At 37.3% G+C, this 16143-nt stretch overlaps 1 protein-coding gene across 3 annotated transcripts in view; it reads left to right on the forward strand.

Annotated features, from left to right (window-relative positions):
• Nucleotides 1–16143, forward strand: part of RPS6KA5 (ribosomal protein S6 kinase A5) — a 182015-nt gene that overhangs the window by 129012 nt on the left and 36860 nt on the right. For 2 of the 3 annotated variants that reach the window (XM_079915030.1, XM_079915031.1), the window contains 2 exons: nucleotides 7457–7540; nucleotides 11261–11364. In XM_079915030.1, the coding sequence (XP_079771156.1) occupies nucleotides 7457–7540; nucleotides 11261–11364 (188 nt within the window). The remainder of the gene's footprint in view (nucleotides 1–7456; nucleotides 7541–11260; nucleotides 11365–16143) is intronic. The other variant, XM_079915032.1, reaches the window with a different exon arrangement.

Below are 16143 nucleotides of genomic sequence, written 5' to 3' on the forward strand. Positions count from 1 at the left end.
AAGAAACCACTTTCTTTGCTCATCCCTAAGAAGCAGCTCGCCATCTGTTAAAATATTATCATAAAATTGCAGCAATTCAGTCACATCTTCAGGCTCCACTTCTAATTCTAATTCTTTTGCTTTTTCTACCATATCTGCAGATACTTCCTCCACTGAAGTCTTGAACCCCTCAAAGTCCCCCCAGGAGAGTTGGAATCAACTTTTTTCAAACTCCCGTTAATGTTGGTATTTTAACCACTTCCCATGAATCACAGATGTTCTCAATGGCACCTAGAATGGTGAATCCTTTCCAGAAAAGTTTCAGTTTACTTTGCCCAGATCCATCAAAGGAATCACTTGTCTATGGCACCTATAGCCTTAAATGTATTTCTTAAATAATAAGGCTTGAAAGTTGAAATTACTCCTTGATCCATGGGCTGCAGAATGTATTAGCAGGCATGAAAATGACATTAAACTCATTGTATATCTCCATCAGAGCTGTTGGATGACAAGGTGCGTGGTCAATGAGCAGTAATATTTTGAAAGGAATCTTATTTTCTGAGCAATAGATCTTAAAACAGTAGGCTTAAAATATTCTATAAACCATGTTATAAACAGATGTGCTGTCATCTAGGCTTTGTTGTTTCATTTAAAGAGCACAGGCAGAGTAGATTTAGCATAATACTTAATGGTCCTAGGATTTTCAGAATGGTAAATGAGCACTGGCTTCAACTTAAAGTCACCAAATGCATTAGCCCCTAACAAGAGAGTCAGCCTATCCTTTGAAGCTTTGATGCCAGGCACTGACTTCTCCTCTCCAGCTAGAAAAGTCCTAGGTGGCATCTTCTTCCAGTAGAAGGCTGTTTTGTCTACATTGCAAATCTGTTGTTTAGTGTAGCCACCTTCATTCATTACCTTAGCTAGATCTTCTGGATACCTTGCTGCAACTTTTATGTCAGCACCTGCTGCTTCACCTTGCACTTTTATGTTACGCAGACAGCTTCTTTTCCTTAAACCTCCTGAGCCAACCTTTGCTAGCTTCACCGTTGCAGCTTCCTCGTCTCTCTCAGGACTTCATAGACTTGAAGAGAGTTGGGGCCTTGCTCTGGATTAGGCTTTGACTTGAGAGAATGTTGTAGCTGGTTTGATCTATCCAGACTACTAAAACTTTCTCCATATCAGCAATAAGGCTATCTCGCTTTCTTATCGTTCATGTGTTCACTGGAGCAGCACTTTTAATTTCCTTCAAGAACTTTTCCTTTGCATTCACAGTTTGGCTAACTGTTTGGTGCAAGAGACCTACCTTTTGGCCTTCTTGGCTTTTGACAAGCCTTTCTCTCTAAGCTTAGTCATTTTTAGTTTTTGATTTAAAGTGAGAGCTGTGTGACTCTTCCTTTCACTTGAACACATAAGGGTCATTGTAGGGTTATTAATTGGCCTAATTTCTATATTGTTGTGTCTCAGGGAATAGGGGAGCCCGAGGAAAGGGAGAGATGGGGGAACAGCCAGTTGGTCTCAGATCACATACAACATTTATCGATTTAAGTTTGCTGTCTTATATGGGCCCAGTTCATGGCACCCCAAAACAATTACAATAGTAACATCAAAGATTACTGATCACAGGTTAGCACAACAAATATAATAATAATGAAAAAGTTGGAAATATTGCGAGAATTACCAAACTATAACACAGAGACAAGAAGTGAGCAAATGCTATTGGAAAAAATGGTGCCAATAGACTTGCTCGTCACAGGGTTGCCACAATCTTCAATTTGTAAAAAGCACAGTATCTGTGAAACACAGATAAACACACAATAAAGCAAAGCACAGTAAAACGAAGTATGCCTGTACCCCGACTTAACAGAGTCTAAAATTAACAATTATGTCTATGATTGTCATGACCACTACAAGAACATTAGAATGTTTTAGCTTCAGTTATCCATCTCGTTTTATATGTTATTGTTACTTATTATTTTAGTCCCATCTTGTGTTATATTTCCCAGATTGATTATGTGTAATTATTATTTTCATTTTATAAATTCAAAACTTGTTTAGATTTTCTCACATGTTTACCTGTTTTCTCTGCTCACTACTGCTTTTTACATCTTACTCTTTTCTTGTGAGTTCAGTTTATTTCTGAAGTGCATCCTTTAGATGTCTTTTTAAACAAGGATCAATGAATAGTAAACTCTATCTTTGTCTTAAAATGCCTTTATGTTGCCTTGCATATTCAGTGATAATTTAGTGATATTAGTGATAATATGAACATACCTAGGAATGGACTAGGTTTTTGTCTTTGGTATCTTTTTATTGTAAAATAAAACACAAAAACAAAATGAAAGTATGGCTTAGTGAGTTATTACTATAAAGCAAACACTCTTATAACCACCACTCAAGTTAAAAAATAGAAATTTGCTACCCATGGGTATATTTTTATTTAGTCTGCTTGGGACTCTCGCAACATTCAGGATAATTATCTCAAATATGTCTTATACTTCACAGATTCTCTTTAGTTGTGTCTAATCTGTTTAGTCTGCCTATTTTTATTGTATTTTTTCATTTATACAGTTCTATTGTATTCTTTTTCATATCTTTCTAGTTTTTTCTATGCTGCTATATTGTTTTATGGATATTTTCCTTTCTTTATGTCTTTCATCTTTTACAACATACTAGGCCTTTTCTAGATTGCTCTTCTAGTATTTCAAGTAATTCTTCTGTTTTATTTGCACAGTATAGTTCACTAATTTGTAATTTTGAGACTCCAGTGCTTTATCTGTGTGAATCCTGAGGCAGCTAAGTAGTGGGAATTCCTCTGGTTCTGTCATATGTTCCAGAGTGTCACCATGTTGGACCAGATTTTCTCACTTTCCCATACTATGGAGGAAAGAGTAAATTTAGGTCCCAAATCTACAAGAGCCACAAGCCTAGGGATTTGATTCCACAAGAGGAACATTTATTTGTTTGTTTTTAAATCTAGGGCTCAGACAGAAACAAACCTGGGCTACTGGGTGAATTTATTTTTTCTAGACTTTGCTTTCACTGAGGGTTCAGCTTCCTTAGATTCCAAGGTTTACACAAGAGTAGTAATTCCAGTCCACCTCTTTAGAGCCGAGGGCCTCATCTTTTGTCCTTATAAAAGTATTGAAATTCAAGCTTCTGGATTGCTAGGATCTGAAACAACTTCCCTTCCTTTCCTTTGTGCTTCCGCGGCCCAGGTCCTATGGGTACCTCTGGTTTTCAGCATCCTCTTTGTGGCTGCCACCTAGGGATTCTCCTTTCTGTCTTGGGAGCATAGACTTGGATGATTAGCAATGCAATATTTCTTCTTAAAAATCTAACATTTGGATATTTGTTGTGAGATTTGTCAAAATTGAGATGGGAAAAAATACAGAATGGGGGAATAAAAATTTCTTTGGTAATTTTACATTTAACTCACAAATTTATCTATATATCATAAGCAGATAAGATCAAGATAAAACATTGGCAAATAAAAGCTAGGCATGAATTAATCTCGTGTTTATTGAGAAATGCCTGAGGGTTTGGCAGTTGAGTTCCTATTTGGATTCTTCCTTAGAAGGAAACCAGTTTTTTGTCCAGTGTTACCTGTTCTTTCTCTCTAAGGCACAGTGAAGCCTCCTTGATCAGCTGATACTTAAAACACAAGAATACTCCGTATTATGTGCCAGGATGGTGCACACACTGCTTTTACTATTTTCACATTCAATTAAATTCTCCTTCACAATCTTTTAACACTGTAGTGTTTAATAAGTAATGTAGCTTATAAAATAGTATGGACTTAACTGCAAAATTGGCTGATTGCCTGTCTCCTTGAGAAAAATATTAATTTTTAATAAACAATAATCATAATAGAGTTTAGCTATGCTAGCCTAGCCTTTTTATATCATAGTTCATAACCTATTACCTTGAAATCTTTTTTGTCCCCACCAGAGACCTTCCCCTATCATACTTCATCAGTTTGTCTTCTGGGTACAATTATTTGAAAGGCATTCTGCATACATTCTAGATCAGTGGTCCCCAACCCCCGGGCCCCTGACGGGTACCTGTCCGCTGCCTGTTAGGAATTGGGCCACACGGCAGGAGGTGAGTGGCGAGTGAGCAAAACTTCATCTGCCACTCCCCATTGCTTGCATTGCTGCCTGAGCCATCCCCCCATTCCCCCCCTTCCCCTGGTCCATGGAAAAATTGTCTTCCGTGAAATCGGTCCCTGGTGCCAAAAAGGTTGGGGACCGCTGCTCTAGATAACATGAATCTTCCTAGGCTGATAAACACAAATTCAAAAGTTAAAATTGGGGCTATTTTTTACAATAGAAGATATAAACTCTTAGGAAATTGAGACTGACACACTAAAAGTTAGAATTCGGAGGGAGTAACACTTCCATTTGGGGCAGAGGAAGAGGAAGCAGATACAGAATTGCAAGAGGCTAAAATGGCAGTGTTTTAAAATAACAGAGAGACTTAAGAAATACTTTGTCTTTGTTTACTATTATTTCTCAGGGATTGGAACTTCCCAACACTTAAGCTTAATTTTGCTGATTCTTGGAATTTTTATAAATTAAATAATTATCTCAATTATTTATTAATGTAGACACTACCTATGTCCCTCCCTCCTCCCCCCCAAAAAACAGAGAAGCTAAAGTGAATTTTAAAAAAGCTCAGAAATCACACGGAGAAGGTAGAAGAAATATCTTTGAGGACTTAATGTGGTTCTGAGCTTCCTGTATGTCAAGACAATGGAGAACTGAACTACATTGTTGCATAATTCTCATTGTCAGATAAAGAAAAAAAAGAGACAGGGAAAGTGGTGGTGACTATCAGATCTTTCCCACAGTAATCAATAAGATCCATATGTTTCTTACTGGTTTTACACTAAACTTATGAATATCTAGTATTTTGAAGAAGAGAGTGTGGATTTTCATGACTTTCAAGTTGTAAAATTTAAGCATTGTCACATACTTAAAAGAAAATATGCATTATTCCAAAGTGGCTTGTAACACAGATATGCCTATAAATAGAAATGAAAATTTGTATGTACTAAAAAGTCTAGTTTTCTAAATAAATAAAAATCTAGAGAAGCAATAAATCAAAACTTGTGATCTTTTTACTCATAAACCATTTTGGAGAATTATTTTTATTTTCTTTCAATATATCTAAACTTGATTTAGGATATGTTTTAAAGGTATCTTTTAAGATGAGATCAAATGACACAGACATAGAAAAGAAACTTATGGTTACCAAAGGGGAAAGGGGGAGGAGGGATAAATTTGGAAGTTGGGGTTAACAGATACATACTACTGTACGTAAAATAGATAAACTACAAGGACCTACTATATAGCACAGGGATCTGTATTCAATATCTTGTAATAACCATTATAATGGAAAAGAACCTAAAAAAGAATATATATATGTATATATGTATAACCAAATCACTTTGCTGTATACCTGAAACATTGTGAATCAACTATACTTCAATAAATTAATTAATTTTAACTAGAACAGTTGACTGGAATTCACAAAGAAAGATGAGATCAAATGATAAATACTATGACTTAGCAATTTTTCTGTGTTTCTTTATGTCAGCTATATAATGATTTTTGCTTAATATCCTATAAAGGGCTATTGCATAATAAATAGTGTATTAACTACAAACACTACATATTTAGTTATATGAAGCTTGGGAATTTTTTTTTTTAGCTTTTCAAACTATGACCAGGCTTTACTTCATACACATTCTTTTTTCTTTGTTTTGTTTTGTTTTTGATATATATATATACTTTTTTTTTAATTGGAGTATAATTGCTTTACAATTTGTGTTAGTTTCTGCTGTAGAACAAAGTGAATCAGCTATATGTATACATACATCCCCTCCCTCTGGAGCCTCCCTCCCACTCCCCCTATCCCACTAAAAAGTAATTTTGGAGTATTTCTTTTTTAATAATTCAGTGAAGAAATGAATGCTTCCTAAGCATTCACGTATTTTTTTCAATCTAAACATGTCTAACAAAATGTTTAAAATTATTCATTACTTTTTATATGCAAATTTATATGAAATCAATTTTATTTAGCCTTAATCGTTCCAGTAGTTTGATACAAAATTAGCATTTGGTACTGAAGTGATGAAGCAGAGAGATAATGACATTTGATATATGGTTTATCATAGCTGTTCAATGAGATTATTCTGCCAGATAACAAGAAAGAAAATTTTCTACAGATCTAAGCATAACTGGATTATTTCTTTTACTTTCTAGGGGAACAGTAATCTTTCAATATATATATAGTATATAAAAAGAAAGAAGTGAGTCATAAACCATATTAATTTTATTTTTCTTTATATAAAATTATATGTTTATATAAAATTATTGAGCTGTATATATCATAAATAAGTAGTTTTAATACATTTGTTATCACAGGGTTTAAATAAATTCATTACATTCATTATCTGTGGGCTGAACTTTCAGCCAATAAAACTAGGGACTTCTACCACTTCTGTAACATTGCTAGGGTAGTGTCCTTTATGTTTAAAGCTGGTAAATAAGAATGCTTATTTTTCTTGAAACCTTGCTGGTAGAAGAAGAATCAAGTGTAAATTGAAAAGCTTCCTCTAAAATAGTTTTGTAAAATATTTTAATGGCACCAAAGTGCCTTTAAAATTTTAGATATAGCCATATGAATGTACATTGTTAAAGAAGAATTATTTTTCCCCTGTTTAATATATCTGCATAACAATTCATATATTTTTTTCTCCTTATTACATTGAGATATGACACAGTTGGTCATTTTTTTAATTACGTAATTTTTTAAGATTAATTTTAAGGCTGATATATTAAATTAGCCCTTTTTAATGTTCTACAAAAGAGAAACAACTGTCTTTAAGAGGCAGTATTTTTTTTAAAAGACAGTTCTGCTCATCATCACTTAAACCCACCATCGGCAGTGCCAAACTTAAACATGATGGTAAGATTGGAAAAATTCTTTTCATCCGTTTTCATCTTTGGGTTCCCTGTTTCCCTTCTTAGCATTTGATCTTCCTTTCTCCTTCAGGTTTCCCAATGTTTTCCCAATCTTGCCGATCTGGAAATAAAGTCATTCATACTACTAGGACTATTGGCACTTACAAGAACAGTTAAAGAAATCAGTGATTGAAATATATACACACACAGAAAAAAAGAAGAGCGAATGAGTGGATTCATTAATGGATGGATGGATGGTCGGACGGACGGACGGATGGATGATAGTAGAGTTTCAGGGCTTAAAAAGTTTACCCGTTTACCTCATACTGTATAGGTGTGTATATATAGGTCTGCCTGGTGAGAAGAAGGTCTGTCAAGTAGCTTCTGCCACTACTTTGCTACTGTGGTGTATCTCACCAGTGCCGTGTAGTATTAACTCTCTCTTCTTGTCACTTGTCATACGAGCTTAAAATCGAATCCCTTTTTCTTTGTTTGATTGTTTGTTTAAGGCTGAAAGAGCATATTCCTTTTGTGGAACTATTGAATACATGGCACCAGATATTGTCAGAGGGGGAGATTCAGGACATGACAAGGTATGTTCTATTTTTGACACTTCCTGATATATTGCTATAAAATGTATATTAAGAATCCTAGTTTAGCACTTGTGTTTGTTTTTGTTTAATTTGTGGACAAAGACTTCTAGACAGGTGCACAAATAAATCCTCTTTTGCAACCCAGAGCTCATTGTTCAGTATGAGTTTTGATACAGATAAGAAGGAACATGATACCTAAGAGAGTCAAGTGATGGGGGTGTATTGATAAACATAAAGATTGCTTCCAGGACTATAGAACTGATAATTTCCCTCATATTTTAAATTATCAGCTGTATTGATTTAGTACTCTAATTTTAACGTTGACATGAAACAAAGATGGCTTCTTTTTTTAGGCTTTTATCTTGAACAGAGTGTCTGGATAATTTTAAAAGGTATTGGCATATCCCAATGATCTGTACTGTTCTAGGGTGTGATGGCTTAGGAGTGAATATGATTTGAACCTAATACATTTTTAGAGGGTGTCAAATTCAGAACCAGGCAGATCCATCTCCTGACCCTAAACATGGTCCTAAAGTAAATCGCTTGAGGAAATTGGATCCCAAAGATTACAGGTGGGGAATTTTGAAGTGTGTCCATATTTCATTGGAGATCAAAGAAGCCTAACTAAAAGAATTGTGGGCTGACTCACATGATAACTTCTTTTTGAAAGGGCTGTTTTATCTTGAAGATTATGAGTTTGGAGGAACTAAGGTGATTGGCAGTGGAAAGAATCAGAACATGTGAAATTCCTTAAAAATTTATTGACTTAAATAACTTTGTCTGTGTTACACATAATAAAAAAAAATCCTTTACAAAAAAAAAGAAAAACAGAATCTTAGTTAATAACCTAGGCCCTCTTTTTGGTGTTATCTTCATTTTTTTAACCTTTCCTTTGCTTTGTATACACGAACATATTATGATATCTAGTGTTTTGGAGGAAAAAAGATAATGGAAAGGTCAGGACATTCTAGATTTCCCTTTTTTCAGGTTTTGTTGATGAGGATAATATTTTGTTTTATAGAATAATACTCTTGTTAAAGGAAATCTCAAAATCGACTAATTCTTCAAATAATAATTTTTATTTTATTTCCGTTAAAAGTATCACGTCTTGGGCTTCCCTGGTGGCGCAATGGTTGAGAGTCCGCCTGCCGATGCAGGGGACACGGGTTCGTTCCCGGGTCTGGGAAGATCCCACATGCCGCGGAGCGGCTAGGCCCGTGAGCCATGGCCGCTGAGCCTGCGCGTCCGGAGCCTGTGCTCCGCAACGGGAGAGGCCACAACACTGAGAGGCCCGCGTACCGCAAAAAAAAAAAAAAAAAAAAAAAAAGTATCATGTCTTGAGCAAAGCATCCGTTGTAACCCTGTTTAAAACAGAAATCACCCTTTGTCTGTTGTATGTGACCTGGCCTTTTAGGACACACCTGGGCCACAGTACAATGCAGAGGTGTCATGAATGCAAAAACAGTGCACATTGTCCCCATTGGAGTCATGCTGAATGACTATGGACAGTGCTTATTGGCATTATTGATTTTTGCTAGAGAAACATATGGAAACTATTTCACCTTCAGTCAATAATTTGCTTTGTAAGAGATCCTTAAAAAGGGAGTCTCTCATATTTTCTTATTCTTAATTTTTGCTTTTAACTTTGTAGTGATATTGGAAACTTTGTTGATTACCTCTTCAACAGAAAAAAACCATTGTGACAATCCTTGGAGAAAGAAAACAGTTCTGCATTCAAGATAGTCTAAGTTTGTTTTCCTAAGCCTTCTAAAAAACTCAGTCTTTTCCCTCCTCACTTCCCTTTGTATGTGCAAAATGAAGACTGTAGATGAGGCTTTCTAAGTAGTTATAAAATCGAGGTCACATATTTTTTCTTCTTGTATTAAAGGGTACAGATTTGTTCAGTTCTTTCTTAACACTTTTGCTTTATTAATAACGTTCTCCAAATAAGGAATTCTGACTATTTTTTGCTCCTCATCTCCCCATCTTCCTCATCCCCTTTCAAAATCTCACACATACAGTAGGAATATCTTTTTTTTTTTTTTGGCTGCGTCGGGTCTTAGTTGTGGCATGCGGGATATTCGTTGAGGCACGTGGGATCATTTGTTGCGGCGCGGGCTCTTCATTGTGGCGCACGGGCTTCTCTCTAGTTGTGGCGTGTGGGGGTTTTTTTTCCTCTCTCTAGTTGTGGTGCAGGCTCCAGAGTGCATGGGCTCTGTAGTTTGCAGCACGCGAGCTCAGTAGTTGTGGCACATGGGCTTAGTTGCCCTGTGGCATGTGGGATCTTAGTTCCCTGACCAGGGATTGAACCCACATCCCCCTGCATTGGAAGGCGGACTCTTCACCACTGGACCACCAGGAAAGTCCCCAGTAGGAATATCTTAACAGTGGAGAATCGGTGGTCTCCTTGCTAATGACTAATCATGCATTTATGAGCCCTTAGGAGTTCTTCAAGTTTGTGTGGTATTGGTTTCAGTCCATGACTAGGAATCTGATTATAGATCTGTATTAATTTACAAGCATGGTTCAAATCCAACGTTCTAAGGGTCCTGACTCAGCTGGCAGTAAAGCTGCTTGTATAAATAAAAGAATTGAATTACTGATTTAGTTTCTATGTTATTGTTATGTATTTTCTTTAAAATAACTCTAGGCTCACAAACTACATCATCTCTCTGAAATCTTGGCTCTGAAATTTGGAAGCAGAGAGTTTAAAATTTTAGCACCAGTTAATTTCTCATTGCTGTAAGCTCATATATCCAACAATTATTGAAATCTTGATTTGCCTAATTGTAAAGGAACTAATTTTCAATATATCAAGATTCTTTAAATTCTGTATAATTTGCTACGCTCTCAGTTCAGGTAACTGCTTTTATAAATTGTTTTCCAACGTAGATCACATTTTATTTTATATTATTTTCAGTCTTTCCATACCTCCCAGAAAGTGAAGACTGCTAGATTTATGTGATTGGTTGCATAAGAGGAATTGATATAGGTGGTTATGAAAAAATAACATCTTTTGATGGGATTTTTTTCATTTTTGTTCTTTGGCTTTAAGAAATTTCATATTTATTGGAGCTGAATAGTTAATAAAAATGCTGATTGGTACATTTTTCCCCCTATCCTAAGTCCAAAGATTTTACTTACTTAAAATTTTTTAAATGTATTTAAAATTTAAAAATTTTTTGGGGGTAGGGAGGGATGGGTTGGGAGTTTGGGGTTAGCAGATGCAAATTGCTATATATAGAATGGATAAACAACAAGGTCCTACTGTATAGCACAGGGAACTATATTTAATATCCTGTGATAAACCAAATGGAAAAGAATATTAAAAAATTTATATATATATATATATATATCTGAATCACTTTGCTGTATAGCAGAAATTAACATAACATTGTAAGTCAACCATACTTTAATTAAAAAAATTTTTTTTTTAATTAGCCTAAGTAAAACCATTACTAGTTTAGGAAATAATTGAAACACTTATAGCAATAGAAACACTTGATTGACTTCTCTATGTTTAAATTCTGAGGATACCTGAATATTTGTCCTCTCAATGTCTTTTTTGCATGTGCTAATTTAATACTCCTTGCACAGGAAGCTGTGCACAAAATCTTTTTGTCAAAATATTGTCAAATATATAGATTTATTTTGTTCATTTTTCTTTTTATATAAAATACAATTAATATTCTAGAAAATGAAATTACTGTTGTCTTATAGGCAGTTGACTGGTGGAGTTTAGGTGTTCTAATGTATGAATTACTAACTGGAGCATCTCCTTTCACTGTTGATGGAGAGAAGAATTCCCAAGCTGAGATATCTAGGTAAGACCTAACAAAATAAAATAAGTGTATTGTTTTCTCAAAGGAACTGATCAAACTTCTGCAATTGGGCTGATAGAAAAAATACTTTTTTTTAATGGGGTAGACAAAAACGATGTGTAAGTGGTACATTTCCAATTATATTCCTGTAAGATATAGATATATAACCTTTATATTTCTTTATATTTTATATGCCCAATTAGATCTTAATTTTCGTAGATAGTGTCGTAATTTTTGTGTGCTCCAAAGTACTTAGCATATCGTCTTAACCTAATGTTTATTTGATGGATACTTTTTTCCCACTGTATACATAATGGAATTTCTTTGTGACTTTAACATAAAGAAACAGTAGTGATATTTTTCAAATCATGGATATAGGCTCAATAGAAACAAATACCATAAAGTCACCCTCTTGTAGGTTATCATAGCACCGTTTTGTTCCTTTCCTTCATAGCAGTTATCACAATTGCAGTGTTACATTTTTGTTTGTAATTATTTGATTAACGTCTGTCTGTCCCACTAGACTGTGAGCTCTGTGAGAGCCAGGGGCCCGTCTGGCTTTGATCCTCAGCACTGTACGCTTAGATGCCGGCACAGTGCTTACCGTGCAGAATTCAGTGAATGTTCTTGGAATGAAATGAGTTAATGAACAAATAAACAAAGTGTGATAAAACATTGTACTAATTACTAGTTATGTTTTTGTCCTGTTTTTACTTGAATTTTATAACTTTGAGAACAGATTTGACATTAAAAATTAAAAATTGAGACTTCCACTTCTTACCAAGATGGAATAACAGGGACCGGATTTACTTTCCTGCCTGAAACAATTTTTTAAGTGGGCAAAATATATGAAACCACAGTGTGGAAGACATTGAACATCTAGCAATGAAGCACAGTGAACCCTGAGAGACGGGAAATAAATGAGGTGAGCCCTATGATTGCCCAGCTTACTGCCTTGAGAGAGTATCCAGGCTGCAGTACAGGGAGGGGAAACACAAGTGGAGCTGAGATGGAAATGACCCAGGAAAGCCGGGGAAGCTGGAGTTTGCAGGGCAGAGTGTTGGAGAGGAGAAAGCTGCAGAGAGAGAGTGAAGTTCAGAGCTTTGCCGAAGGTACCCCTCAAATACTATTCAGTTAAGTAGTGATAAGCGCCATGTGTGATGGAACTACTCAGTATAGCTAAGATGTTATTTCTCTCCAAATTGATCTATAGATTCAGCACAATTAGAATCCCAGCAGGCTTTTTTTTTTTTTAGTAGAAATTGACACCCTGGGTCTAAATGCCTAGGATCTGGGTCTAAATGCATAGGATAGGCAAATCACCTTTGAAACAGCAGACCAACGGGGATTTGAAGACTCACAAGCTGCAACAATTAAGACACTGTGGTGTTTGTATCAAAATACACAACTCATCAGTGAAATAGAATAGAGAGTGCAGAAATAGAACCACACAGGTATAGGTAGCTGATTTTTTTTTTTTTTTTTTTTACAAAGGTGCAGAGTCAGTTTGGTGGAGGAAAGATAGTTTTTCAACAAATGATTCTGGAACCATTGGCTATCATATGGAAAAAAATGAACTTCAATAAACACTTCACTCTATAGAAAAATTTTAAATGGATCATAGACCTAAAATGTAAATCTTAAAATTATAAAATTTCTGGAAGAAAACATGAAGGAAAATCTTTGTGCCCTTGCGTTAGGCAAACATTTCTTAGATAAGACACAAAAAGTGCAATCTGTAAAAAGCAAACTGATAAATTGAACTTCATCCAAATTAGATACTTCTGCTCTTCGAAAGAAACTGTTCAGAGAATGGAAAGACAAGGCGCGGACTGGGGTAAAATTACAAATTATGTCTGATAAAAGACTGGTATCCAGAATATATAAAGAACACTCAAAACTCAAGGAAAAAAAAACTCTCCATTTTTTAAAAGGGGCAAAAGATTTGAACAGACAGTTCACCAAAGAAGATCTGTGGGTGGCAAATGAGCACATAAAAAGATGATCGACAACATCATTAGTCTTTAGGGAAATGCAAACCAAACAATGATGAGATAGCACTATATACTCCCTGGAATGGCTAAAAATAAAGTGACTGACTATATTAGGGTTCTCCAGGGAAACAGAACCAATAGGATATATACACACACATATATAAAAGGAGATCTAGTATAAGGAATCAGCTTACACAACTATGACAGCTAAGAAGTCCCACAATTGGAAGCCGTGGTGCAATTCCAGTCCAAGTCCGAAGGCCTCCGAACCAGAGCTGCCCCTGGTGCAAATCCCAGTCCAAGGGGAGAGGACCAGTGTCCCAGGTTGAGCAGGCAGGCAGTAAGGGACTGAACCCTCCCTTCCTCTGCTTCTCTTTCTATTCAGGCCCCCAAGGGATTGGCTGGTGCCCACCCACATTGGGGAGGGGATTCAAATGCTAATCTCATCCAGAAACACCCTCACAGACACACCCAGAAATAATGGTTAACCTCAGCCTGTGTCCCAGTCATGTGACACTTGAAGTTAACCATTACAAGTCCCGCCCCTGTCACCTTGGCAGCCATTTGCATCTCCTTAAACTGTACTTGATCTCCAGATAAAGACAATAACGTGGTCATTCCACCCAACATGATACAGCTATCCCAACAACCCACTAACCCTTCCCCAGAAGAGGACATAAGGTCCTTGAGTGGTGTAGCAATATCCGCTCTTCTCCTTGAAATCCCATAACTTAAAGACTATGGTATAAGTTTAAAATACTTAACTACCATGGTTGATACAAAGTCAACACATCTTATCTAATATGATGAAGGAATAAGGGAGGAAAGGAAACAAATATATAATTTATACACACACTTATTCATAGCGAAGTAAGGAGGAAATACACATGGCAGTCACAGTCCTCGTTTCTATAACTGGTTACGGGGTCATAGCTGGTCTTTGTAACTGCCTTCTTCCACTACCCACTTTGTATTCCCTTTGCCTTCAACAAGTACCTCAGCTCGTGGGGTGATCCAAACCTTCATTCACAAAGAATGTGGGCCATTAATAGTCCTGACTAGATTGCATTGTAGTTTTCAACTGACCTTCGTCACAGGTTCTAGTCATGCTCATAGACCCTCTAGGGCATCTCCTGTACTCCAGACAGTCTTCCTTACTTCCACTGTGGAATAGTAGTCCAACTTCCCTTGACAGTAAGGATCATTCTCCCCAGCCAGTGTCTCAACTCCTTTTGCCTGTTGATTCAGAGGCCTGAGCAACCCAAAGTGGCTGGGTGGCAATCTTAATTTCCAGTTCAGTGGAATCACTGTTTCGTGTCTTGGAGGAAGCATCATTCCCCCTGGAACTAAGACCTTTAGGCTAGCAGAGCATAAAGTCATGCAAACAGAAAGCAAAAATTTTGCTAGTGGGTCACGACGGGTAGTAGTAAGTGGTGCCACTCCCATGTCTACCCCTTGATTTCTGGACCTGTGAATCCTGGCTATGGGAGAAACAGCACCATATATTGGATGTTGATTCAGAGCGTTTCAGCCTTCTGGAGAAACTTGCCGCCCTAGCTTGTGCTGTAACTGAGTCTTCGAAAGATCATTCCACCATGATATCAAGCCAGCTTCAGAATGGTGGGGAACATGGTAAGACCAGTGAATTCCATGAGCATGGTCCGTTGCTGCACTTCTTTTGCTGTGACGTGAGTTCCTTCATCAGAAACAGTGGTGCTGTGTGGAATACCATGACAGTGCTTAAGGAAGTTTGGCAGTTTGGGCAGAAATATTGCATGTAGGAAAAGCGATCCGTATCCATAGTAAGTGTCTTTTCCAATTAGAGTGAAACTCTGTCCCTTCTGTCATGTAAACAATCCATTGTAATCAACCTGCCACCATAGCTGGCTGATCACCCTGGGGATTGGTGCCGTAGTGGGCACTCAGTATTGGTCTCCACTGCTGGCAGACTGGGCACTTGGTGGTGGCTGAAGCCAGGTCAACCTTGGTGAGTAGAAACCCATGTTGCTGAGTCCATGCGTAAGCTCCATCCCTGCCCCCATGGCCACCTTGCTCATGAGCCCACTGGGTGATGACGGGTGAATGGAGAGAGGCAGATTGGTATCCACAAAACAGATCAGCCTATCCATTTGACTGTTAAAATCCTCCTCTGTTCAGGTCACCCTTTGGTGAGCGTTCACATAGGACACAAATGTCTTCACATTTTTGCCCATTCAGAGGGGTCTGTCCACATACCTCGTCCCCAAATATCTTTGTCAACCAGATTTCCTTGTCAGCAGCTTTCCCATCATGTTCCTTCCAAATCCCTGACCATCCAGCCAAACCATTGGCCACAGCCCATTAATTAGTATAACATTGCTTGGTCCAAGCAAAGTGAACAACTAGGTGCACTGCTCAGAGCTCTGCCCACCGGGAAGATCTGCTTGCACCTTTGCATATCATGCAAAACCGTCTGTAAACCAAGCCTGAGCCTCCTCTTCCTCTATCAGCTAAGGTAGGGGACTCCCCATGAGGCCGTAGATGCCGGCTGGGAGACAGAAGGCAGTGTGGCAGGAGCGGGGACATGGGCACTTAGGCCACTTCTTCACGTACGTATTTGTGCCTTCAGCGCCTGCTCAGCCCAGTCCTGTGTATGTCACTTCCATTTGATGATGGAGCATTGCTGTGCACTGCCAACTCTACGGCCTGATGGATCAGATAAATGGGCATCTCAGGTTGCGTGTAACTTGGGGGCCCATAGTTAAATGTTCAGTCTTTGCTAAGGCCAAGTAGCAGATGAAAAGCTTTC

Source organism: Stenella coeruleoalba (assembly GCF_951394435.1).
Source record: "Stenella coeruleoalba genome assembly, chromosome: 2".
Classification (NCBI taxonomy): Eukaryota; Metazoa; Chordata; class Mammalia; order Artiodactyla; family Delphinidae; genus Stenella; species Stenella coeruleoalba.